This window comes from Symphalangus syndactylus, chromosome 6 (genome assembly GCF_028878055.3).
Source record: "Symphalangus syndactylus isolate Jambi chromosome 6, NHGRI_mSymSyn1-v2.1_pri, whole genome shotgun sequence".
Taxonomy (NCBI): domain Eukaryota; kingdom Metazoa; phylum Chordata; class Mammalia; order Primates; family Hylobatidae; genus Symphalangus; species Symphalangus syndactylus.
This window is the reverse complement of record NC_072428.2, coordinates 110,721,714-110,747,497: the sequence shown is the minus strand read 5'-3', so window position 1 is coordinate 110,747,497 and position 25,784 is coordinate 110,721,714. Positions and strand designations below refer to the sequence as shown.

Below are 25,784 nucleotides of genomic sequence, written 5' to 3'. Positions count from 1 at the left end.
CAGGCTGGAGTGCAGTGGTGTGATCTCGGCTCACTGCAACCTCCGCCCCCCGGGTTCACACCATTCTCCTGCCTCAGCCTCCCAAGTAGCTGGGACTACAGGCTCCCGCCACTACGCCTGGCTAATTTTTTTTGTATTTTTAGTAGAGATGGGATTTCACTGTGTTAGCCAGGATGGTCTCCATCTCCTGATCTCATGATCCACCTATCTCAGCCTCCCAAAGTGCTGGGATTACAAGCGTGAGCCACTGTGCCCAGCCGGTATATATATTTTCTTTATCCATTCATTGGTTGATGGGCTTGGGCTGGTTCCACATTTTTATAATTGCTAAATGTGCTGCTGTAAACATGAGTGTGCAAGTATCTTTTTCATATAATGACTTCTTTTCCTCTGGGTAGATAACTAGTAATGGGATTGCTGGATCAAATGGTAGACCTACTTTTAGTTCCTTAAGGAATCTCCACACTGCTTTCCATAGTGGTTATACTAGTTTACATTCCCACCAACAGTATCAAAGTGGAGAACTGTTCTTTCTAAAATTCTAATATACCTCTTAATTACAACTTTTGAAAAAGTGTAGACAAAATTATCCCAGACTGAGGCTTGACTTGAGCCAAATTATTTCCCTTCTTAATTCTTTCTTCTTTGTTTTAGTACTATTATCTGCAGTTGCTTCAAACAGCAACAACTTCATAGCATTTTGAAATCAAATTAAGGGCATTTCTCTGCAGATGTTATTTGTTATGTGAAAGTCTTCAGTATGTCTGTGGGATGTACAGTTAATTACTTGTTTGTGATTTCCTTGAGCATTAAAGGGATTTCTCATTTTTTTCCTTAGTACAAAATACCTCTTTGTTTATCACAAAAATCTACACATTGAGATTGTCCAATAACTATGTTGAATACTCTGAGCTAAATTTAGGCCACAAGCAAATATAAATTTAAAATGGTATTTGTCAATTATAAGACATTCTGAGTATGTGTGCGTATGTGTGTTTGCACGCGTGTGTGTGTGTGAATCTGTCTGTGTGTGTGTTATAGCTGTTGATATTTTGCTTTTTATCACCAGGTTCCAGTACAATGGTCAGATATGGTCACTTTGAAAGCCAGGATGACAAATTATGGATTACCTAGATATCGGTGGCTTACTCATGCTTGGAATTTTTTTCAGAGGGAGGTAAGTGCTGCAATTTCTGAGGTAGAGAGAGTGAAGTAAGTGGTGCACCTTCATGCCAGATGTTTAAAGCTTTGGCTTTGGTAATTTCCTCTGTGCTGAAAAATTAAGCCTATGATTCAGTAACCTCTGGTGCAATTCTTTCTTGAAAACTATCGCAAGGACAAAAAACCAAACACCGCGTGTTCTCACTCATAGGTGGGAATTGAACAATGAGAACTCATGGACACAGGAAGGGGAACATCACACTCCGGGGACTGTTGTGGGGTGGGGGGAGGGTTGGGGGGAGGGGGGAGGGACAGCATTAGGAGATACACCTAATGCTAAATGACGAGTTAATGGGTGCAGGAAATCAACATGGCACATGGATACATATGTAACAAACCTGCACATTGTGCACATGTACCCTAAAACCCTAAAGTATAATAAAAAAATAAAATAAAATAAAATAAAATTAAATTAAATTAAAAAAAAAAAAAAAGAAAAATATCTTAAGTAACTTCATGGCCTGATTTTCTTCCCGTATATACCATTTCCCCTTTATTTCACATGGTTCACATATATTTAAGGACTTCTGAAAAGCCATTTTGCTAAATTATTGTGAAGTTTTCTTTTTATGAGAGTTAACTTGATAAATATCCCAGTTCCAGACAAATAGATTTTTTTCATGACTTTTAGAGCTCTCAATATTTTAAACATAATTTTAGTTTTGAAAAAAGATTGTTCTCATTTGGGACTTTGAAGTCAGTATATCATTAATGGCATGATCTGTTAAGAAAGACCTTGGTTAAAATCATAGCTGTGCTGCTTACTATTAAGTGAGCTTCTATAATTTATATAACTCCTTTAAGTCTTGGTTTTCTGACCTTGTAAAATAGTGATAATAAAAGTACCTATCTCTTCAGGTTGTTGAGAAGATTAAATGATGCGATTTCATTTAGCCTATGGTTATTAACAATAACATTACAAAGTATAGGTACGTTTAGCATTTCTTACCTAACCGCCATGTAGCACTGCACCCAACCGTCTTCGCAAGTGGGGACTGTTTTCAGATGTTTAAAATTTGGTGCCTTGAAGTTAACCATTGATCTTGCTTCAAACCAAGCTCTTCTTCCAAGCACTTTCCTTGTGATTGAAGTGACATTCCTGGATGGAGAAGTATTTCAGTTTCCTTTAATTTATCTTAGTGCTAGGCTGCAAAGCATTTGAGAATTAGTGTCTTACGTGATAGATAGCAAGGTCTCTGCTCACTTACTTTGTCCTGGATATGGGCAAAGGTTCAAGTCCAGGACAATCTCCAAATCTGGCTCTCTGTGTACAACTGTTGAGATGGTAAAAATTATCATTGTAACACAGATTTCCTGTTTATTTAAGTGCTTCCTAACTTTGTTTATTTATTGTATATTTGTGCTAAAAACAACACAAAGAGAAAATAAGCATTAGGAAATTTATAGTAAGTTATGTCAGCTACTGTCCTAAGTAGATGCTGCCCAGAGCTCGTTATTTTCTGGAATTTGTGATGTAGACAGTGATAATCCAGGTTAAAAAACAAAGTGAGTTTTTTTCTGATAGAAGCTCCACCTAGATGGACAATGTACAAGTACTGCAAATGATAGCATACTTATTTTTAGATTTGTTACATGGTAAGTTTCCTCCTCCATTATCATAAGACTATTTTATGTAAATGGAGATGGTGAAGACCTCTGAGAACCTGAGTTTTTTTAAATCCCTTATATTAGTTTGCTATGACTGCTTGCAGATGGCCATCTTCTCCCTGTGTCCTCACATTGTCTTCCATATGTATATATATTTAAATACCCTCTTCTAATAAGAACATCAGTCATATTGGATTAGGGCCCACCCTAATGACCTTATTTTAACTCAACAATCTCTATAAACTCTATCTCCAAATACAGTCACATTCTAAGGTACTAGGGTTTAGAATTTCAACATATGAACTTGGGTGGGCGACCCAATTCTAGAATAACCTGTATTGCAGAAAGCAACTTTATCAGGTGCCAGTTTCCTTTGCTTCTCATTCAATGCAATTCCATGCACATACTTCAACTTAGCGGACTCTCACTTAAGCCCCAATGATGTTTGTTTAATACGTTTTTAGAATACTAACTTTTAAGAATGTGTTTATTTATTTATTTTAACATAGTAGTTGGAGCATAGGCTTGGGAATAGACTGTGCCACACTCTGGCCTGTAACTTTAGCAAGCTACTTGACCGTCAAAGGCCTCAGTTTATTCATATGTAAAGTGGATGGTATTTTCTAGAGCTTGACACATTAGCAAGAGTAGTACTATCTCACAATACGATATTAAAGTAGACAGGAGAATGACAAGGAGACGTAGACCACAGTAATATATTGGTATGATGTTGGGCTTACTTAAAGGAGTTTTCAGGAAAAGTTTCAGAATAAATTCATTATCTTCTGTTGAAGAAGTACAATTATATACAAATGCTTTCTAAAATAAAAGTAAGTTCAGCACTGAACATTGTATACTTATAATGAGAAAGGACATTATATACTTATAATGAGAAAGGACATTATATACTTATATTTGAGAAAGTCATTTATGTAGAATATCTTATTTCCTGACAAAGCCATATAAATAGGCTGTTCCTTGCTGGATGGAGTTAGAGAGTTCCAAGAACTGTTCTGTCACCAACACAGAAAGGACTCATGTCATTAGCAAAGGAGAGAAGTGGATTTCTTTGAGTGCAAGAATTTAAAAAGATGGACTTGGAAAGTTAACCTTTCCTTGTTTATGATTTTTATGAAGTCCTTATACTACATATATTATTTAAGGATATTTAATGTCTTATGTAAAATATGTGATGTCAAATTATTGACTAAATTTGTGATGTTTATAGTATACTCATGACTTTGAGAGCAAGTTTAAAAAGGGAAAACATATATATTTTTTAAGTTTCTCAAAATTTTAGTATTACCCATAACTTTCAGTAATTCATCATTTATAATACTCTTAAGATGATTTTTTTCTTTTTAAAAATCAGACATTTAGGCCAGTGTAACAACGCAAAATACTTTGTGGTATTTTCATTGTTTCCTTTTGCATGAGAAGTTCAGAATTCTTCAAAATTAATTTTAGTTAAATTTTGAAATGATGGGGGATTGTGATATTTTATGATGCAATGTCAAACCTGGACATAGATTGATCTGTTGGACTGCATAATTTGCATAGCCAGTCACTCTTGGCAAAGTTCTCAGTGACTTCCCATAGTCCTTGTTTCTGGCTAGCGGGGAAAGAGCAACCTCCCTCTGCACTCAAGGACAGAAAATTATCCATCATAGTTAATTGTTCTGAATCTAATCTATAGAGGTCCTTAAGCAGTGTTTCCAAACCTTGATCAGAGAAAGTTTTTGCTAATCTTTGGAGAAATGAGATAAAAAAGAAAAAAATGTCAATATAGTTTTTCTTAAATCCAATTTTATTCAAGCTAAAGGCATACCATTTCTTCTGAGATTATGGTAATAGAATATGAACATTTATTTCAAGAATCTTAGTTGAATAAACATTAGTTGGCCAGGCCTATGTTTATTTCTTAAAGTTTTTGGATATTTTACTAGCTGAGGAATTGATGTCTGCTAACTTTTTGTGATGTGGGCTTTGGTCAACACATGTTTTTACAAAGATTACAGAAACTTTTAATATAATATTTTAATATGTTGGGCAATAGAAAAATTTGATTAACTGGCCCTTGGTGGTTAGAGGTTTAATGATAAAGATAAGGTGTCACCTGCTTGGGTTTGTTAGTGTGTATGTTCAATCTGTTGCTATGTATAGTCACTTGTAGATGAGCTTACAGTTAGGGAGTGAGTCTCAGTCATGCCTGATTTGTTTTTATGTGTTATGGCATTATTACTCAGAATTCTTCCATTATGCAATCATTAGCCATGGTGTTCCTTTACTACATTTCTATCATCAACATAGACTGTACATATATCATTAGGTGATGACAGATATAGCTCTGGGTACAAAAATTTAAAAAAACTGATGTTTAATCTCCTATAAGTTAAGAAAATATTTTTGTGGTTTCTGAGGCTGATTAGTGATTTTTTTGCAGTTTAAGTGCTGTGGAGTGGTATATTTCACTGACTGGTTGGAAATGACAGAGATGGACTGGCCCCCAGATTCCTGCTGTGTTAGAGAATTCCCAGGATGTTCCAAACAGGCCCACCAGGAAGATCTCAGTGACCTTTATCAAGAGGTAAGGCCATATATGGTTAATTTATTATGGATAAGTGTTTTCTTAGGAATAACTTTAAAGAATCAACAATATGCCAATGAAATTTTCCTTCTCTGTCTAAATGTAAAAGGCCTTAAAATTTTTCTCTGATATGGGGAGAAGCAGAAGAAAGCTAAAAAATATATAAAAATCTAAACATTAATCACATTTTAGTAAAGGGATGTGGGAAAGACCAGGTTTTGTAATTAATTGGATTTTGAACTGTTTTGTTTTGAATCAAGTTCCTACCGCTTGGGGATCCTTTGAAACAGACACAGGCAGAGTATGTAGCTAACACTGGATATGCACGAAACGCAGGGTTTGGAGTTCCTGGACAGAATACGTATTTTAAGAGCCTCCACATAGACCACCAACACATAGGAGGGGGAAAAAAAGAACCTCTCCAAAGAAAATGCTACCGTGCTACTCTCCAGCTCCCCCTGCTGGCTAATGGTTAGTGATGTCAGTTTTGGTTCACTGATTAAGTTTTATGCTCAGTGGCAGTAAAGTCAATCCTCATGTGGCCAGGAAGTTTACATACTTGTGTTTTCTGGCAGAATTGATCAGAATAATCAATTACTCCATTTTAGAAGAGGTTTTCCTATTCATTCATTTTTACTGATGATTTTCAGACTTTGTTAGCAGTAAAATTCTATTTTCAGATTAAAATCTAAGACTGCACTGTCCTCTACAGTAGCCAAATAGCTACATGTGGCCATTTGAATTAAAATTAATTAAAATTAAAATGTCTGTTCCTCTGTTGCACTAGCTACATCTCAAGTGCTCAACTGCCGCTTGTGACTAGTGGCCCCTGTCTTGGAAAATGCAGATACAAGACATTTCCATCATCACAGAAAGTTTTGTTAGGCTGTCTGTATCTAGAATGGAAATGCAAAATGTGAATCAGATAGAAGGGAAACTGCTTAGGCTAAGGGGTTGGGATCATTCCCCAGATACATCTTTAGTCAAGTACCTGGTATCACAAGGCACTGCTCACACTATTCATAATATAACTCATGTATATATAGTAGGGCTATAGAGAATGAAAATTTGAAACAAAACACTTCAGGATTTATAACACCTGCATTTTGATATATTTCAAGGTGGTTATCTTAGGAGGTTATACTTGTTATCCCTACGAATACTACCATTCAAAACATCTTTTAGACTGTCTGCCAAAGTCAGTTGTTGAGATGGGCAGTCAATTTATATTGTAAATTAATTAATTTGGACATTGTAGTTAATTAAAAGAATGCTGTACTACCTATACAAGTGATCCATTATATTCATGTCCTAGATATGAGTAACTCTGGGCTGTTACTCATATCTCAGAGGACAAGAATATGTCACCATTTAAGGATATCCAAAATAAAGTGCTTTGGACTCTGAAGGCATGCCCCAAAGGAGAGTGCCAAGTATTTTTTAGGAGTTTAAAAATTGTTATAATTTCCTAGAGCTGCCATAACAAAGTCCCACAAACCGAGTGGCTCTGACAACGTAAATTTATTGTCACAGTGTTCTGGAGGCCAACTCCAAGATTAAGGAGTCAGCAGTGTTGATTCCTTCTGAGGGCCATGAGGAGAAATATATTTCATGCTTCTCCCCTAGCTTCTGGTGGTGTCCTGACAATTTTCCCAGTTCCTCTTTTAGGAGCATATCTGTTTCGTCTTCACATGGTGTTCTCCTTGTGTGTGTGTCTCCAAATTTTCCCTTTTTATAAGAACAACAGTCATATTGGACGAGGGGCCCACTTTCCTCCAGTCGGACCTCATCTTAGTTACATCTGCAACAATCCTATGTTCCAATAAGATCACATTCTGAGGTACTAAGCTCTTTAACATATGAATTTTGGGAGGACATAATCCAACCAATCACAAGAATTATTCAAACAATTGAATAATTCAGGCTTTTTATTTTAAAAGATGATCAGAATACTTTTTGTCATGCTCACACTGCTGAGAAGCATTATGTTTGGATGTTATTGTTTTATACATACTTTGTTTAGAAACATTTGGCTTTGAATGGAAAGGAATATACAAAACATAGTTTATTGAACAGAAAGTTGTTGTAGGTTAGTGTCTGTAGGTTCTTCAGTGATTATGGCACTGAACCTAGTTCTTTTTTGTTTTGGGTGAAAGCTGAATATTGGCTAGTGTCTGTAGTAGGAATCATCAACTAATAAATGCAGCAAACTCCTGCTTATTCCATAAAATGGAAAACAGTACTAATATTTCTCAGGTGGTATTACATATAAACATATTATGGATATTCAAATATACTATAACTCACTATTAGACATTAAAAGAACAGATGGCTACAGTATAGTTAGAAGTATAGGTGTGTAAATTGAAACCTACCAAATTTCCTAGTGTGAATTGTCCATTTGTTAGTTTTTACCAGTAGCAAGTCAGTATGGACAATTATTGGGCCACAACATTATGGTATAATTTGTATCTGCTTTAGTGATTAATACTGATGATATGATTATAACTACCATTGATCATGAGATCAACTTACCGGATCTTCCCATGAAGTCTGAATATGGACTAATTCTCTTCAGTTTTACTTTATTTAGCTGAAGACTGTTCCACATTAAACATTTAATATAATTTTATTGTTGTAAAAGTACAATTCATCTTCACTACTTTTCTTAGATTGTTTTCACTAATAATACTACTTTATAAAGGGATACTTTACTTTCAGGATATCGATAATTGCTTGCTCCATGAATTTTGAAATTGAAACAAGCCATACTATTGTGCATGTGGAAGTTGATAGCCCAGCTTATTTTGAAATTTTTTCATATTTTTATCTGAAGAATTTTAATAGCAAGCTGGCATTGTCAGCCATGAGATGTTCTTTAGACACAGACTTCCAGCTAAGATGGGGGCTTATTATATCAGAGTAACCTGCTTTTGCATTTTACAACTAATAACATATGCTGATATTGGTAATGATATAGTATGCAATTATATTCATAGTTGACTTACAAAAGAGGATCATTCAGTAGTTTATGGCATAAGTACAATTAAATCCATAATTAAAAATAAGACATAATTCCACTTTGCCCTGGAGAACATATGTTTCCTAATTACAGTGTGTCCAGAGATCATTCAGTAGGAAGATGAGGGTTCCAAAGGAGAAATAAGTGAGGAACAGCTGGAGGTATTTGGGATGTTTATTCAGAAGTTGAGAGCGCTGAACGGAGATAGTTGAGATGTCTTCAAATATTTCAAAGTTCATAATTCAGAACAGGAACTAGACTTACACATTGTTGCTCCAAGGACCAGAAGTTACAGGAAGGAAATGTTGAATCAATAGAAGGAAGACCTTGCTCATCAAAATCCGTCCAATTGTGAGACAGGTTATCTTGTAAAATAATGAGTGTCTCATCACTAAAAATATTGAAGTCAAGGTCAGATAACCATGTCATTGGTAGTGTAGAATGGGTTTTTAAATTAAGAATGAATCCAGTCTAGATGAACCACAAGGTCTCTCTTATCTTTCATATTCTGTAATCTCAGAGATAAAAACTGGCTTTCTTCCTGCAATCATTCTTCAGTAGTCTGAAGTCAAAGAAATAAATCATTCTCAACCATCTGGTGGCCTGCATGGTCCCTGACCCAATAATATTTTATGACGCATTTGGAAACTTGTGAAAAATGACAGCAGAAATATAGTGACAATTGCACATTTAGAAATATTCAGGAACCTTGTTACATTTGGCACACAGCTCGTCAAATATCCATAATAAGCTACAAACTTGTATTAAAGTATAGGTTTGAAAATCTATAATGAAAATATCTCTGACCCTCAGTTTGGATCTGTCACATTCACTCATTCAAAATGATGATACAATAACCAATATTCATTCAGAATATTTTGTGATTGCCTACTGGGTTCCATTTGCTCTTCTAAATGCTAGGGATATAGTGGAGATTGTTGCAGACAAAAATCTCTTCTCCTATATAACTTATATTCTAGTTATGGATACATATGTTTAACAAGAAAAAACAGCAATAGTAAATTTCAGGTGGGGGTAAGCACTTTGAAGACTCTGAACAGGGTAATGTGCTGGAGCTTTGTTGGTGAGGGAGTTACTTAAGATAGACTGTTAGGAATAGGCCCTCTTAGGAGGTAATATGTGAACTGAGACGAGTTGACGAAAAGGAAGCAGCCATGCTGGGGAACAGTGTTTTTGGCCGAGGAAACTGCAAGTATAAAGGCTCACCCTTGGGTGGTCTGGGCCCATGATTACTGACAGCCCACTCCCCTGTTCTTTGGAATCACCTGTGTAACCACACTCTAAATGCGAGGTGTAAGACTTGGCCTTGGCAAAATATCAGACTCAGAGTTTAAGTTGGCAAAGCACAAGCCTGTGGTATCTCTTGTCTTCTCTCACCTGCTGAGTTTTTCATCATATCAGTTACTGAAGTGCAGTGTCTTGATCTGGAGAAGAGAAGCATAAATAAAAGGCATAAAAGACAGCAGTTAGAAAATAAGTCTTTGGAGAGCAGGGAACTCAACATCTTGCCCATGGACTGGGGCTTTTCTTGGATGGACTTCAAGGAAAAAGTGATACTGCAAAAATTGTTTTCAATATTTATAACCATTTTTTCCAGGAAATCAGAGCCATAGCTTTCATCAACTCTTCTTGGGGTTCCATATGTAAAAGAATGAGAAAACACAGTTGTAAAGAATAGTTGCAGCACTTACTGTCTCAGATAGGAAACTTAGCATAAATAGCCCCTCAAAAAGTCTGAAATGCCATTTTACTCCTCTGTGTGCTACCTCAAGAAAAATAAATGGAAGTAAACAGGCTCACAACAGGCCCTGCTTCAAATGGACTGACTCAAAATGTAAAACAAAGAGGGACAGAACATCAACTAAAATATACCTCCAGAGACACATTTCTCTGTCTAGTAGTTAGAAGAAAGACTACTGTTCAGATATATTGGCTGCTTGCTCAGAAAAGTAGTATTCCCACAGATTTATGTAAGGGCTGGACACAGACATGTCCTCCACACTTGTGTGCCTTTGGGACACTTTTCCTTTAGACCCTTAGACTTTCTATGTTCCATATGTTGGGTTTGAGTTTTAAATATTCTTAATAATTTCCACTTTGACAAACCCATTTATGCCTCTTTAGAAGTTTATTTCTTCTTCCAATGCTAGAAAACATTCGCAGATAAAGGAAATTGGGAACAACAGCGGGTGTGATTGTGAAGGGATGTGACCTTTTTCTCTGAGTCTTGGCTTATAGGAAAAAGAACCTCATGATGACAAGTGTGTATGGGTTACCAGTGCTCACAGAAGGTAAACAGACTTGTAGAGGTGCTCCTCCAGGTTAAAAGTGAGGGTAGCTCATGTTGCTAAATAAAAAAAAATCATTTAATGACACTTGTTAAAGACAAGATAAGGAGCCGGTTATGGTGGTTCATGCCTGTATTCCCAGCACTTTGGGAGGCTGAGGCAGGTAGATCACTTGTGGTCAGGAGTTCTAGACCAGCCCAACATGATGAAACCCTAACTCTACTAAAAATACAAAAATTAGCCGCATGCTGTGGTGCATGCGTGTAGTCCCAGCTATGTGGGAGGCTGAGGCAGGAGAATCACTTAAACCTGGGAGGTGAACCTGGGCGGTGAAGGTTGCAGTGAGCCTAGATTGTGCCACTGCACTCCAGCCTGGGCGACAAAGTGAGACTCTGTCTCAAAAAAAAAAAAAAAAAAAAAAAAAAAGATAAGGAAAACTTTATTTCAGCGGGGATTATTGGGATAGGAATAAGGCCACTGGAGTGTGGTCTTGCAGCGGGGGAGACAGATTAGGCTCAATTCAGAATACAACATGGGCAAGTGGGAATTTATAGTCAAGGAACAGGTTGGGGGTCAGAGGATGGAAAATCATTAAGAAGAAACATAGTGGTGAGGGATGGTATTCTAGCAAACCTTACCTAACAAGATTCGTACTGAAGGCAGGCCAGGGTGATCAGACATCAGCTGGACGATGGGTGGAGAAGGAAGAAGCCAGTTAGATATCAAGGATGATCAAGTATGAAGAATGGGGAATCTCACTAAACCAACTTACCAAGATTCTTGCTAAAATTGGACAATGCAGAGACAAACACCAAAGTCCAAACGTCAAGGTTTAGTTGAAAAAGAGCTCAGTGGAGCCTGAATAGAGTTTTGTCATGGAGAGAAACTGTATCAGTGGTGAACCATGTGGGATGGGCTGTTTGAGGGTTTTATTCTCTCAGTTGAGTGTGTATCATGTTTGAGTTGAAAGTCATGAATTCACACTCTGAGCCCTCATCCTGATTAGAAATACTGCTCTCACCTGTCTCCTGTATAATCTGCTGTCCTTGGCAAATGATATTTGTTTTATAACCAATATTATTTTTTCTGGGCGATATTTTAGTTCTCAACACTTTTTGTTAACACTCCTTTCCTGCTAACATCTTTGACCAATTAGAAAGATGAGCCAATACAGTATGTCTATTTGTTTTGACTGATAGAAATAACTTTTGCTTTGTAATTTTCATATACAAAATTCTATTATCATAAATGTTTCCTCATCACTCCTGAGCCATAAGTGGAGACCTGACAGAGTGTTGTGGGAATAAAAGGCCATGGCTGGGAGCGGACTTGGCCTTCTGGCAAGCTCCACCTAGATATAAGGTCAACTGTTTTTTTCCCAGACAACCCAACTCTCTGGTTAGTAGTAGGATTCTACTTCAGACCAAGTAAATTGCCACACTTGAAACAAAAAATTAGGGGCAAGTATTAAAAGAGAAGGCCTAGGCAGGGAGTGAGAAGTCATAGCTTAGACCTCTAGCTAGGTACCGGCTAGTTACACCAACATAGAAGTTGGTCAAGTCTGCATAGATCAGATTCCCCACATCAGTGGCTAAAAGAAAAGGTAGGAATTAGAAAATATTTAAGTGGGGCACAAAAAAAAGGAGCCTGACACAGAGCAGGCAATCCTTAATTGCTATTGTCTTTATGATTGAGATAGCCAGTGGGAACACATAGCAGTGGTAGTAACTCTTTGGGCTTCTAATCTTAACGAATAAGTAGCTGTAAGCCACGTGCAGAAAATATTAGGGTGGCACAGGGTCGAAAAAGGGCATTCCCAGCCAAGAAACAGTGGGGCAAAGCTAGAACTGGAAGCAGGAGAGCACAGCTGGAGCACAGGGTGTGAGAAGGGCCACATTTACAGGGATACAGAGGGCAGGGGTTAGATTCTGAAGAGTCCTGTATGTCCTGATAATACGTGGGTATTTTATACTGAAGTCTGTGAATAGTTGCCAAATAAAAAGGGAAACATATTCACGAATTTGAGGCATTACTATAAAAAGACGGTTTAGGACAATGTAGTCATAGGATTCTGATTTTTTAATAATGAAACTTTGTTCTCAGATAAACATCCATAAAGCCTCCTGCTCAGATAGTCAAGGGTAGGCAGTTTGCAGTTTGCAGGCTCAGTGGTTATTTAGATGGAATATCCCCAAGAATTTCCATTCTCAGCGTTCTTTTATATAAAGTCAAAGACGCTCCCTCCTGTCTCTCTACTGACTTCATTATCTCCTCTGCAAGTAGCTTCTGATGGGATCTGGTTGACTGTGACTTGCGGTAGTATCTGTTTTATCGTTCAAATCCCTGCGGGATCAGTTTGGGCTTGGTAGGGGGGAAGATCCCTTTTTATCTTCAGGCTTTGCTTGATCGAATCAGGCCTTGAACTATTCTGCCGGTTTTGTTTCAGATATACAAATGCATTCTTCTTTTCTTTCACTCTCTTTCTCAACATCATTCAATTGTGAGTTTCCTGTTCTCTATTCTCTATTCAATCAAACAATATTTCCTTTTGGACTCTATTAGTAGAGACTTGCAAATTTTGCCCTTAAAATTTATGGATGTGGAAGCCATGATAATATTTTGACCTGAAAAAGTACCTTACGAAATAACAATTTTAGATTTAAGCTTAAACATCATGCTTATTGGCATTGTAGAGAATGAATTGAGGTGGGAAAATTAAGCTGAAGATTGGGTCTTAAGGCAGGGAAATTAAGGTAGGAAACTGTAGCAGATAACTCATGTGATGGTAGGGGCTGGAATTCAGGTTGTGGCATTTAGTATGGAGAGGAAAGAATGAATGTGAAAGATATGTCAGAGGTAGAATGAACAGGACTGGGTTATAAATTGGCTGTGGGGAGTGAACGACAGGGAAGTTGCAAGCATTCTTGACTCTGATTTGGACTGACAGTGAGGAAGCCATTTACTGAAGGGAGAGGTTAGAGTTGAGTAGTTCCATTTTGGAAATACTGGATTTAAGGTTCTTGTCAGGTATTCCATGTGCAGAAACCCAGGAGGTAATATGAACTTCAGAGACAGAACTCAGCTAGCAATATGGATTTTGTGTGTACTAATTAAGGAAAGTGCTAACTCAAAATACAGTGGCTTGGATAAGCTGGGAGTTTATCTCTCTTTCATAGATCAGTGACCTAGTCTATGCCACCAGGCAGCTCTGCTGCACAAGTTCATCCAGGGGCCAGAACGATGAGACAACTTTGCCTTTTAAATATCTTGTCTTCCAAAGTTCGTCCTGTTTTTCTCCAGTTCCAGTCATGGAGAGAAAGAGAATGAGAAAGAGAACTCCCAATGCATGAAGGCCTACACTCATCAACACTGTTCAGATTTTATTGGCAGGAACTCACATGGCTTTGCTTAGCTGCAAGGGAGGCTGGGAAATGTGGTCTGGCTAGGAAGCTATATTCTTTTTTTTTGAGATGAAGTCTCGCTCTATCGCCCAGGCTGGAGTACAGTGGCGCGATCTCGGCTCACTGCAAGCTCCGCCTCCCGGGTTCACGCCATTCTCCTGCCTCAGCCTCCTGAGTAGCTGGGACTACAGGCGCCTGCCACCATGCCTGGCTAATTTTTTTGGTATTTTTAGTAGGGAAGGGGTTTCACCATGTTAGCCAGGATGGTCTCGATCTCCTGACCTCGTGATCTGCCTGCCTCAGCCTCCCAAAGTGCTGGGATTACAGGCATGAGCCACTGTGGCCGGCCGGAAGCTATGTTCTTATACAGACATTAATTACTGTGGATCCAGTGGAGGACAGACTGGGTGGGTGGGTGAGTGGATGGACTAAGTTTACACAAGTGTCATTAGTGTACATGAGGCAGTGAAGGTATGGAGGGAAATAAGACCACACAAGGAAACGATGCAATATATGCAGCCAAGGACAGAACTCTGTGACCTGCCAACACTTAAAGGGCAGAGATACTAAAATTTTGAGATGGTGACTACATGGTAAAGAGCAAACTGAGTGTAGAGATTTTTTTCTTCTACATCCCAATTCCCTTATCTCTACTAAGATATTAATAGTGCCCACATCATTGTAATATACAAAGATAAATTGAGATACGACATGAGAAACTGTTAGTATACCACTTACCACAGTGGTAGCTGATGACAATAATAACAATTTATTAAGGTATTTATTGAAGTAAGTAGAAAATTTATTGATCTATGATTAGATTTTTAACTAGCTAAATTGTCCTTAGTTTTGCTTGAAGTGACAGTGAAGTGTGTATTTTCTGGTTATGTGCGTTTGTGCTGCTGAAGGTAGATTTTCAGGTCAAAGTTTTTGGGACTTGGTCCAGTTTCTCACTTTGCTTGTTTTAACACCCTCTAACTTCTTATAGATGCAAATTTAAGGTGCCCAAATGGGCCCCCAAGAGAGAAAATATTTGCAGGAGGGGTTTGTGAATAAACTCTGCTCCCTCAGGCTGCTGGAACTGGCCTCACTAGTGAGCATGGAGCCTTCCAGATTTTCTGACTCTAGCCTCTTTGTAACTACATTTTTTTGGTAAAAATGAAAAATGATCAGTAAATGCAGTCTTTTACATTTCGTTATTCTACCTATGTAATAGGGATATTGCGAGGGTTAAATGAGATATGAGGACCTTTCGTATATTAAGAAATAATAAGATGACTTTTTTCTACTGCACTTTCTATGCACAGATTTAGTTATCTTTCTGTTCTCCTAAGAGAGAGCTAAAGAACAGAAAGTCTTGTAATGAATTTTATTGCTTGCTGCTTTTTTAAAGGAAGCATTATTTCCCTGCAGAGCTTAAGATTATCAGTGGAGAACTTTTGGTCTAACCTGTTTAAATCTTGTGAGCTCATTAACTGCTATCATTTACTTCAATTCTAGAAGAAAGAGGGTTGTAGATTGTATATTTGCATCTGCTAATCAATATAGTTATTTCAAACAAGAGTCATGTTTATTTACAAAAACATTAATATTGGCATGTATTGGCACCTAGATTTTATTTATACATTATCTTCGTAAGCATATTAAAAGGCTGCCCGACTTTTTGATGTGGCCTGTGAATATTGAGTACTGAAAAGCCATGGGTGTTCTTCCAATTTTAGAAACTCATTTTGGAGATAGATCAGATAATAATTTCAAGTGTATAATTTCCTCAAGTGAAATGAGGCATCCTGACATGGCTTCAAATAGATTCCAGGAAATGTAGGGGATTTGTGATTATTCTCTGATAAAGGTAGTGTTATTATTTACAGCTAATAGTTGACCAGAATTTTAATACTGTAGCAAGTAAAGTAGGTTAGCCAACGTGTCTTATGCATACCTTTGAATTATCTGAAGTTATTAACATGGGGCTAACAGCTTTATTTAGGGAGAAAACATTTTCAAGTAAAATTAATTCAGTGTTTTATTTTGAGAAAAGCAAATAAGTACACTTCAGTTCTTTCCTGTTCTGAATAAAATACTCTTTGTGAAATGAAACACAGTTTTGAATTTTATCATTTGTCTCCTCTTTTTACTCTACAGAAATGTTTGTTTGTGCAGCTAAATATCTATAAATAGTATAATCAATACATATAAACACATCTATGTTTTTTATCTAGACTTAATGTCTTACTTTTCAAGACAAGTTTACACTGAAAAATGTAAACCTTATGCATAATTATTTGACTGGTACAAAATATGCTTAGGGTTATGTTCAGGTTGAATTACTTCAATAAGAGTGATTCAGAACAGACAGAAAACCCTGGAGCTATTTCAATGAAGAATTTACAGAGTGACTGAGGAGGTCAATCATCGTATACAGACAAATCTGGAAAAATACTGACTGTCCTCTCAAGAAGAGAACTATTCTTTGGAAAGTTGGTTCTTAACTTTAAGTACTTGTGAAAATGATTCACTGATATTCAGCATGACACCTGTGTTAGGCAATTCTTCCATTGCTAGAAATAAATACTTGAGACTGGGTAATTTATAAGAAAACAAGTTTAATTGGCTTATGGTTCTGCAGGCTGTACAGGAAAGGCAAATGATAATGGCATCTGCCCCTGGGAAGGCCTCAAGGAGCTTTGACGCATGGCAAAAAGCAAAGCGGCAGCAGGCACATCACATGGCCAAAGCAGGAACAGGACAGAGAGATGGGGGGTGGTGCTACACACTTTTAAAGAAACAGATCTTGGGAGAACTCCGTTATCACCAAGAGGATGGCCATTCATGAGGAACCTACCCCCATGATCTAAACACCTCCCACCAGGCCCTACTTCCAACACTGTGGATTACATTTCAACATGAGATTTGGGTGGGGACAAATGTACGAATTATATCAATGCCTGTCTGCTGCAAGTTTCTACATGTCTAATGAGTCAGCAAAGAAATATTTAATTGCATGTACTATAGAGGAATTTGTGCTTTTACTTATATAATTATACTCTGTATCTTTTAAAATTGAATTCATTAAAGGATATAGGGCAGCATACAACAAAAATACAGTAAATTAATAATAAAATATAAACAGAATTGGAAAGTCAAGGTTAAAGGAAAGAGTAAGCAGAGGTGCTTAACATGAAGAGAGACAGTTACTGTGGTTGAGTGTCCTGTTTGCCTCTCAGCTTTCTGACAGCCCAGGTGAAAAGGAGGTACAATCATCACCATAATTCTAATGTTAGAAGAGCAAACATTCTAACCTCAAAGGGAGCAAAATTCTAAATATTTTATCAAGTGGGATTTTATATCTACTACTTTATCGAGAAAAAATATCTTCAATATCATTTTTCACAAATTTTATAGAGCAGTTTCTTATGGTGTTTTCCAATACATATCATTAAGTACACCTTGGTGGAAAATAATATGCAAGGGCGTAAGTTAATATATTGCAAGTGGGCACATTTTGGTGACCTGGTTTGAAGGATGGACGTAAAGTACTAAGATGTCAACTGATTTCATTTCTTTTAGATAATCTGTAGTTGACATCTCTTTTGGAGAGACTCTTGATAGAGAAGCATAAAATATAGTTTAATGAATTCTGATGACAAATTTAAGGACTGAAGTTCTGCCTTGTTTGAGGAGTTACCTGTATGCTTTTTAAACAAAATGAGGAAATGATCACCTGATATTTTGCTATATAAATGGAGGAGTCTAACTAGGTAGGACCTTTGCTTGGAATAAAGCACACTTGCCTACCTGAGTGTGAAGATAATCTAAAGGGACCAGTGATCTGGAAGGACACCAAGTCCCAACTATGTGACGTGTCAATACAATTGCACATCTACATTTCTGGGCAACCGAAAAAGCTGTTTTGTCATTGGAATCCAAAGTCATTTTCAATAACCTTGATTGTTTTAATATTTCATTGCATTTTTTTTAAAGTTACAAATCAATGTCATTTTCAAAGAAACATTGACAGAATCAACACAGTCTAGAAAAGGATCAACAGAATGATTAAGTGTACATATTTGGAAAACTTGAAAACTAGGACTATTTAGCCTGGAGAGGAGAATAATTAAAGAGAAAGGGATAATTGATTCTTCAGCTATGACTCTCTACCTTATGGAAAAGGGAAGGGTTGAGAGCAGAGTTAGAACCAGTGCATCCTTAAAAAGAAGGCAGGTTCCAACAAGGGAGTGCTTGTTAAAAATTAGTGTTGTTCTGGTGTGGACAGGGCTGTCTAGTGAGGCGGGGAGTCCCTCTCATTAGAACTGCAATTTCATTCATTGTTTTTTTATTCCCCTGTTAGTCATACTTTCTTGTTTCTTTGCATGTCTTATAACTGTTTTTCTTTAAGCGAACAGGACATTTTAAATAATATGATGTGACAGCTCTGAAAATCAGATTTTTCCACCTCTCCAACGTTTGCTGTGTTTATTTGTTGGTTCGATGACATTTTCTAAACTAATTCTGTGAAGGCTGTATTCTTTGTCACATGTGGTCATTGAAGTTTCTGCTCAGTTAGCTTAGTGGTCAGTTGATGAATGGACAGAGATTTCCTCAGATGCCTAGAACCAGTGAGTCTCCCGGCCTTTACCAAGGGTGCACAGAGCTTCAAGGTCAGCCAGAGGAGAGATCTTAGGATCTTTGCAGGTCTTTCCTGGGACTATGCACAGCCCCTGAACCTAAGGACAGCCCTATTCATGTGTGTAATTTTCGAGATCCCCACGAATATGTCAGCTTTGTCAAGCCCCCATGTGCACAACTGTTACCAACTGCCTCAGGCAGCCTCAGAGATCAATAGTTACCTCTAACTGTCGTTGGTAACCTCCTGGGGAGGGAGGGACCGGAGACTGTTCCCTAGTCGAGCTTCAAGTTCCGGTCAAATAAAGACATCCTCCTGAGCGGGGTCTTCCAGGCCAGACCAGCCATATAGTAACAGTCTGGGAAAGGCGCCTTGAAGGAGCTGCAACCCCATTCTGCGCCCTCTGGTGGCGGCTAGGCTGCCAGTTCTCACCAGGATTGCAGGCTCTTGGCTTTCCAGGCTACTGAGGGGAGCAGGGATGGGAATAGGGCAAATGAAAATTCCATAGCTGTTCCTAATGAGATTCGGCGGCTTTTCGTGAATAAACCCTCCTCAGATTGCTGCAAGACTTTGGTTAATTTCCAGAATTCTAGAAAAATTGAGGCTAACAGGTTTTTTGCCATTGTTTTCATTGATTACATGAGTAGAGATTCTTTGGAGGTCCTTCCCATGCCAGTTTTGGTATGTCACTCTACAAGTGCTTTTTTGCCATGTTTTTAAAAGTTAGTAAGTTGAATTCATGACTTCCAAGGACCCCTCCCATTCTAGAGTGTTCAGTATTAATAGGTCTCATTCCCCAACCATCCTAGGTGATAGAATTTACAGTACCATTTTAAAAATAAATGTGATTGTTTAAGATAAACTGAAATAGACTTTAAACAGTGCCAAGATATGAAACATAATAAACTGTACTTAATTATCAACCTCTGCCTTGTTTTATTCACAGATTTGAAAAGGAAACATTACTTGTCTGGCACAGTTTCTTAGCTTAAAATGAATTAGTCTAAAGAGGTAGGAGATCTTAAGCCAATATAGATACAGTTTAAGCCCCAGAGACTATTGAAAGGGTAAAAATCAAGTAATTGACTGACAGCATTTCACAGAGTTGAATCATCAGCATATATATTTATTGAATGGTTTACTTTTTTGAATAACTAATACATTGTTATTAACTATAGTCACCACGTTGTATTGTAGACCTCTTGAACTTATTCCTCCTAACTGAAATTTTGTATCCTTGAATGGTTTACCTCTAAATCTTTTTTTTTTTTTTTTGAGACAGGGTCTCCCTCTGTCGCCCAGGCTGGAGTCCAGTGGGGCGATCTCAGCTCACTGCAACCTCTGCCTCCCGGGTTCAAGCAATTCTCATGTCTCAGCCTCCCGAGTAGCTGGGATTTCAGGCATGCTTGGTGGATTTCAGGCATTCACCATGCCCAGCTAATTTTTGTATTTTTAGTAGAGACAGTGTTTCACCATGATGATCAGACTGGTCTCGAACTGTAAACCTCAAGTGATCTGCCCGCCTTAGCCTCCCAATGTGCTGGGATTACAGGCGTGAGCCACCATGCCCAGCCAGTTTACCTCTAATTCTGAAATCTATTATAATTATTATTACTAAAATATTAATATATTCATGCTAATTCTTTATTCACTAAAAATCCATTTTTGTACTAAGTACTGAGCACATTGGTAAGGAATCAGCTAAACATGATCCAAGGCTGTTTTATATCAATTTCTTCAAAGATAGATGTGAGAAAATAGTGCCACATTATTTGGTAATGATGTTAAATGAAGTTGCTATGCAAATTGATTTTCCAGATGTCTGAAGCCAAACCTTTTTAACTTAACAAATTTTGAGGTGACTCTTCTCAAACTATGTAAAATATTTCTCTGCTTCATCAGGAAGCTAATGATCTAACATCTCAGTAGCAAGTAATCATTCTGGACAGTTATCTCATTGTCCTGTAAAACAGTAGCAGCCACCTTGCTCTTGTAGGGTAGAGCTATGCAGAAGTACTCACTGGTGACATAATGCTGTGCTTCTGGTGTTTTCATACTCTTTCATGAAGTGTTGTGCCTCGTACTTTTCCATTAATATCTGCTAATCATAGATTTTCCATCTATTTTTAATTTGATCTTTCTACTTTCTAATCTGTGAACTGACATATCAGACAAGAGATTGTACCTACTGGGTTCTTAACATGTATGAGGCACTATTCTAAGTGTTAAAATGTGTCCGTGCATTTAATCCTCCCAGCATCTCAGACAGGTAAGCACTATTATAGTCTATGTTTTTAGACAAGAAAACTGAAGCACAGAGAGATTAAGTAACTGGCCCCAAATCACATAGCCGTTCATAATCTTAACCATTATACTATACTGTTGAAGTGGCATCATTCATCTGGGGTAATACCCAAGGTTAGTTGTCTCAGGCCAAGGAAATCAAGGATGTGAACACACAAGGAGTGAGGTTAAGAGTGGAGGTTTAATAGGCTCAAGAAAGAGAAGAGCTCTCTCCTAAAGAGAGGGTTCCCGAGTGTGTTTTCTGGTCCACAGCAAAATGAAACGGGTTTTAAAGATGAGCTTGAGGAGGCGGAGTCTGACTTACACAGGGCACGAAAGATTGGTCGGACCAGGTGTACCATTCGCATAGTGCGTGAAAATCTGGCCACCCCCACCCTAATCTTTTATTATGCAGATGGTCCTCTACTTGGCTGGCACCATATTACCTGTTTCTTCACTGTATACACAAAGACAAGGGATGATAGAGCCTCCATGTTGAACATAACTGGTCCCCAGCAAGCCCTTTTCTATTGGCACAGCTGCTGGCATTCACCTGTGCAAGCTTCCAGCTTGCTTGTCTATGTCTACAGCTCGATTTTTCAGGAAGTTCTTTTAATGATTTTGGAGCTGCTTTTTGTTAAAAGGGAAATTCCGCCGAGGACTCTTTTACCCTCACTCTCTGCCTAAATAATTTCTATCTCCTGTATCACTGTGTCATATAAAGATGCTTATTAAAATGACACATAAACCTAAGGTGAATGAGTTCTCATAGAATATTTGAGTGGAACTGTTTGAAAAATACTTAAATTTCAGTGAGTTGTCTTTGTGATGTCTATGTTAGTTTCCCACAGAATGTATGTGTATGTCTGTGTTTGTGCAAATTTCTTGTGTTTGTATCAAATAGGTTAAGGCGGCCAGAGAAGCGACTTTACCAAACGGGCGTTAAGTATTATTAAATCATAAACATTGTGTGCCAGATCTGGCCTAATGCCTTTTGATGTGTTTGAAGTTTCACTGGAACCCAGCCACATTCATTCATTCACTTATCGTCTATGGCTGCTTTCTTGTGACAGTGGCAGGGATGAGTAGTTGCCATAGAGACCATATGGCCCATAGAGCCCAAAATATTTACTATCTGGCTCTCTAAAAAAAGAAAACAAGTTTGTCAACCCCTGCTTTAGATGTTGGGTTTTATGTCTCAATTTCAGGTTTTGAGAAAGACAAAAGAAGGGGTTGGCTCATCGGAATCAGCTGGACATGCTTTTCAAAAGCTACACACCACCCTCTCTCCTTCTTCTCATCAGCTTTCCCTGAGGAGAACCACTGTCTTAAACTTTATGATCCAAATAGTCTGATTTCATTAACTGATACAGATTGTTTGCTTTCATTAACTATTTTTGGCCTTCTGTAACATATCTAAAGTAATGCTGACCGTGTATTTCTTTTACAGGGTTGTGGGAAGAAAATGTATTCCTTTTTGAGAGGAACCAAACAACTGCAGGTGCTGAGGTTTCTGGGAATCTCCATTGGGGTGACACAAATCCTGGCCATGATTCTCACGATTACTCTGCTCTGGGCTCTGTATTATGATAGAAGGGAGCCTGGGACAGACCAAATGATGTCCTTGAAGAATGACAACTCTCAGCACCTGTCATGTCCCTCAGTAGAACTGTTGAAACCAAGCCTGTCAAGAATCTTTGAACACACATCCATGGCAAACAGCTTTAATACACACTTTGAGATGGAGGAGTTATAAAAAGAAATGTCACAGAAGAAAACCACAAACTTCTTTTATTGGACTTGTGAATTTTTGAGTACATACTATGTGTTTCAGAAATATGTAGAAATAAAAATGTTGCCATAAAATAACACCTAAGCATATACTATTCTATGCGTTAAAATGAGGAGGGAAAAGTTTCATGTCATAAGTCACCACCTGGACAAAAATTGATGCCCTTAAAATGCAGAAGACAGATGTCATACCCACTGTGTAGCCTGTGTATGACTTTTACTGAACACAGTTATGTTTTGAGGCAGCATGGTTTGATTAGCATTTCTGCATCCATGCAAACGAGTCACATATGGTGGGACTGGAGCTATAGTAAAGGTTGACTTACTTCTACCAACTAGTATATAAAGTACTAATTAAATGCTAACATAGGAAGTTAGAAAATACTAATAACTTTTATTACCCAGTGATCTATTCTTTTGATGCTAAATAAATTATATATCAGAAAACTTTCAATATTGGTGACTACCTAAATGTGATTTTTGCTGGTTACTAAAATATTCTTACCACTTAAAAGAACAAGCTAACACATTGTCTTAAACTGATCAGGGATCTATTTGTATATAAGTCTGTGTTAAATCTGTATAATTCAGTCGATTTCAGTTCTGATAATGTTAAGAATAACCATCATGAAAAGGAAAATTTGTCCTGTATGGCATCATTATTTTTAGCCTTTCCTGTTAATAGAGCTTTAATATTCTGTCCTGGGCTTATATTACACATATAACTGTTAATTTAAATACTTAACCACTAATTTTGAAAATTACCAGTGTGATACATAGGAATCATTATTCAGAATGTAGTCTGGGCTTTAGAAAGTATTAACAAGAAAATTTGCACGTAACTTAGTTGATTCAGAAAGGACTTGTATGCTGTTTTTCTCCCAAATGAAGACTCTTTTTGACACTAAACACTTTTTAAAAAGCTTATCTTTGCCTTCCCAAACAAGAAACAATAGTCTCCAAGTCAATATAAATTCTACAGAAAATAGTGCTTTTTCTCCAGAAAAATGCTTGTGAGAATCATTAAAACGTGACAATTTAGAGATTCTTTGTTTTATTTCACTGATTAATATACTGTGGCAAATTACACAGATTATTAAATTTTTTACAAGAGTATAGTATATTTATTTGAAATGGGAAAAGTGCATTTTACTGTATTTTGTGTATTTTGTTTATTTCTCAGAATATGGAAAGAAAATTAAAATGTGTCAATAAATATTTTCTAGAGAGTAATGACTTGTCTCTGCCTACTTTTTAATACATTACAAGCACTTATGCCACGTGAGAAGATTATCAAGGGGAGAAAAACATGAGAAAGAATGATTGCATAAAGTATTAATATTGATTTCCAATCTCCGGAATGGACCTATAAGAATATGTATTTTCACTGAGAAGACTCAAAAAGATGCCCATTTTTCACTTTTGCTTTTTACCTAAATGTTAAATAGTATACTTGTTTGAGATAATATAAAAATATGCCCATTTGTGTTAATTTATCTTTTCAATGTTTGCATATCACAGTTTTATAACTATTATTAATTTTTAAGAGAATATGAGTCTCTTAGTTAATTTCAAATTCTCTTCAAATGAGTCAAGGAATGCAATCCTTGAAATTGACTGCCATGTTTAAAATCTTCCATAGATTTTAATGAAAACTGAGTACATTCCTTGTTCAGAGCCAAAAGCATCCCTTTTAATAACTTCCTCAATACCCCAAGTCCCTGTAATTTCACCTAAAATACCCACATAACTGAGATAGCTATCTATGAGTTTTGTTTGAATTATTTGTATAATGGTCAAATTTAGCTGCTTCTTTTTTTGATATGTCTTACAGTCACAGCAAGAGCAAGCATATAATATGTTGGGCTCAGTAAAATGAAAATCCTCAAATTATAAAAGTTTCTTTCTACATTTTTAGACCTCAGATATTTTGATGTATTACGTGATTTACTACCCTCTAGAATGGTCAACATAAATTTAGACAATCATTTTGTATATAATACACTTGCTTAATGGGAATGAATGACATTTATAGCAGTAGCCCAAAAACCCTCTTATGGTAGCAGTGCACCTGGAATAATAAAACTGCAAGGGAGTTAAAAAAGTGTATTTAATGCAGTAGAGCTGAGGGAGTTCACTGTTTGGGTACATTGCAAACAAAACTTAACTGTTTGGGAATTTTTAAAAGCTTTCTTTGGTAAAAATAAATCATTTTTAAAAGTAGAAACTTAAGAAGATTATTTTTAGACTGGTTAACAGTCCATTCAAAGTGCCCTGGAGACCCAGAGATGGCAACAAGAGATGATGTCTGTCCTTAAACACTGTAGAATCTGAGTTAGAGACACTTGTGCTAACCACAGGAAAAATAAATAAGGGAATATGCAGTGAGTGGGGCCCTTCTTAAGAATAAGAGATGGAGTAAAGTGGAATTAAGGCAGCTATGCCAAGGAGATGGCCTTCAAGCTGGATCAGAAGGAGCAGTGGAGTCTAGCTGGCTCGTGGAAAACGTTCCATGAGCCATGAGTTTGAGGTTAAAAGGTATACATTATTTTGGAGTTATGACTTATGGTTCAATGTGGTTAGACCATAGAATGCTTGAAGAGGCGCCATGGGAGAGGAAATGAATGAAATTTGAATTTGGGTGCTTTGTTCTGTGGCTCAAAGTCAGTCACCGAAGCGATTTCAGAAAGAGAAATGATGACTATTTCATTAATTTAACTGGATTAGCCAAGTGAGAAAGAGGGGACCAGGAGACAGTTATAGTCATTTTGCAGCTCCTGGGTGGGTGGGCCACCATTGACCACAGTCTAGGTAAGTGGAGCGCTCGAGAGTTGTACACACTGCAGGCCCTGGCAGGAGACTGAATAGATTGCTGTCATTGTGGTCCTGGAGAGGGATAAGGATCCTCGCCAGAACAATGGAAGTCAAAAAACAGAGT

General features: G+C 37.4%; 1 protein-coding gene across 6 annotated transcripts in view; it reads left to right on the top strand.

Annotated features, from left to right (window-relative positions):
- Positions 1-24,079, top strand: part of TSPAN12 (tetraspanin 12) — a 167,905-nt gene extending 143,826 nt beyond the window's left edge. For all 6 annotated transcript variants that reach the window (XM_063642166.1, XM_063642167.1, XM_063642168.1 and 3 more), the window contains 3 exons: positions 1,070-1,177; positions 5,273-5,416; positions 22,506-24,079. In XM_063642166.1, the coding sequence (XP_063498236.1) occupies positions 1,070-1,177; positions 5,273-5,416; positions 22,506-22,811 (558 nt within the window). In that variant the 3' untranslated portion in view covers positions 22,812-24,079. The remainder of the gene's footprint in view (positions 1-1,069; positions 1,178-5,272; positions 5,417-22,505) is intronic.
- Positions 24,080-25,784: the final 1,705 nt, after the last annotated feature.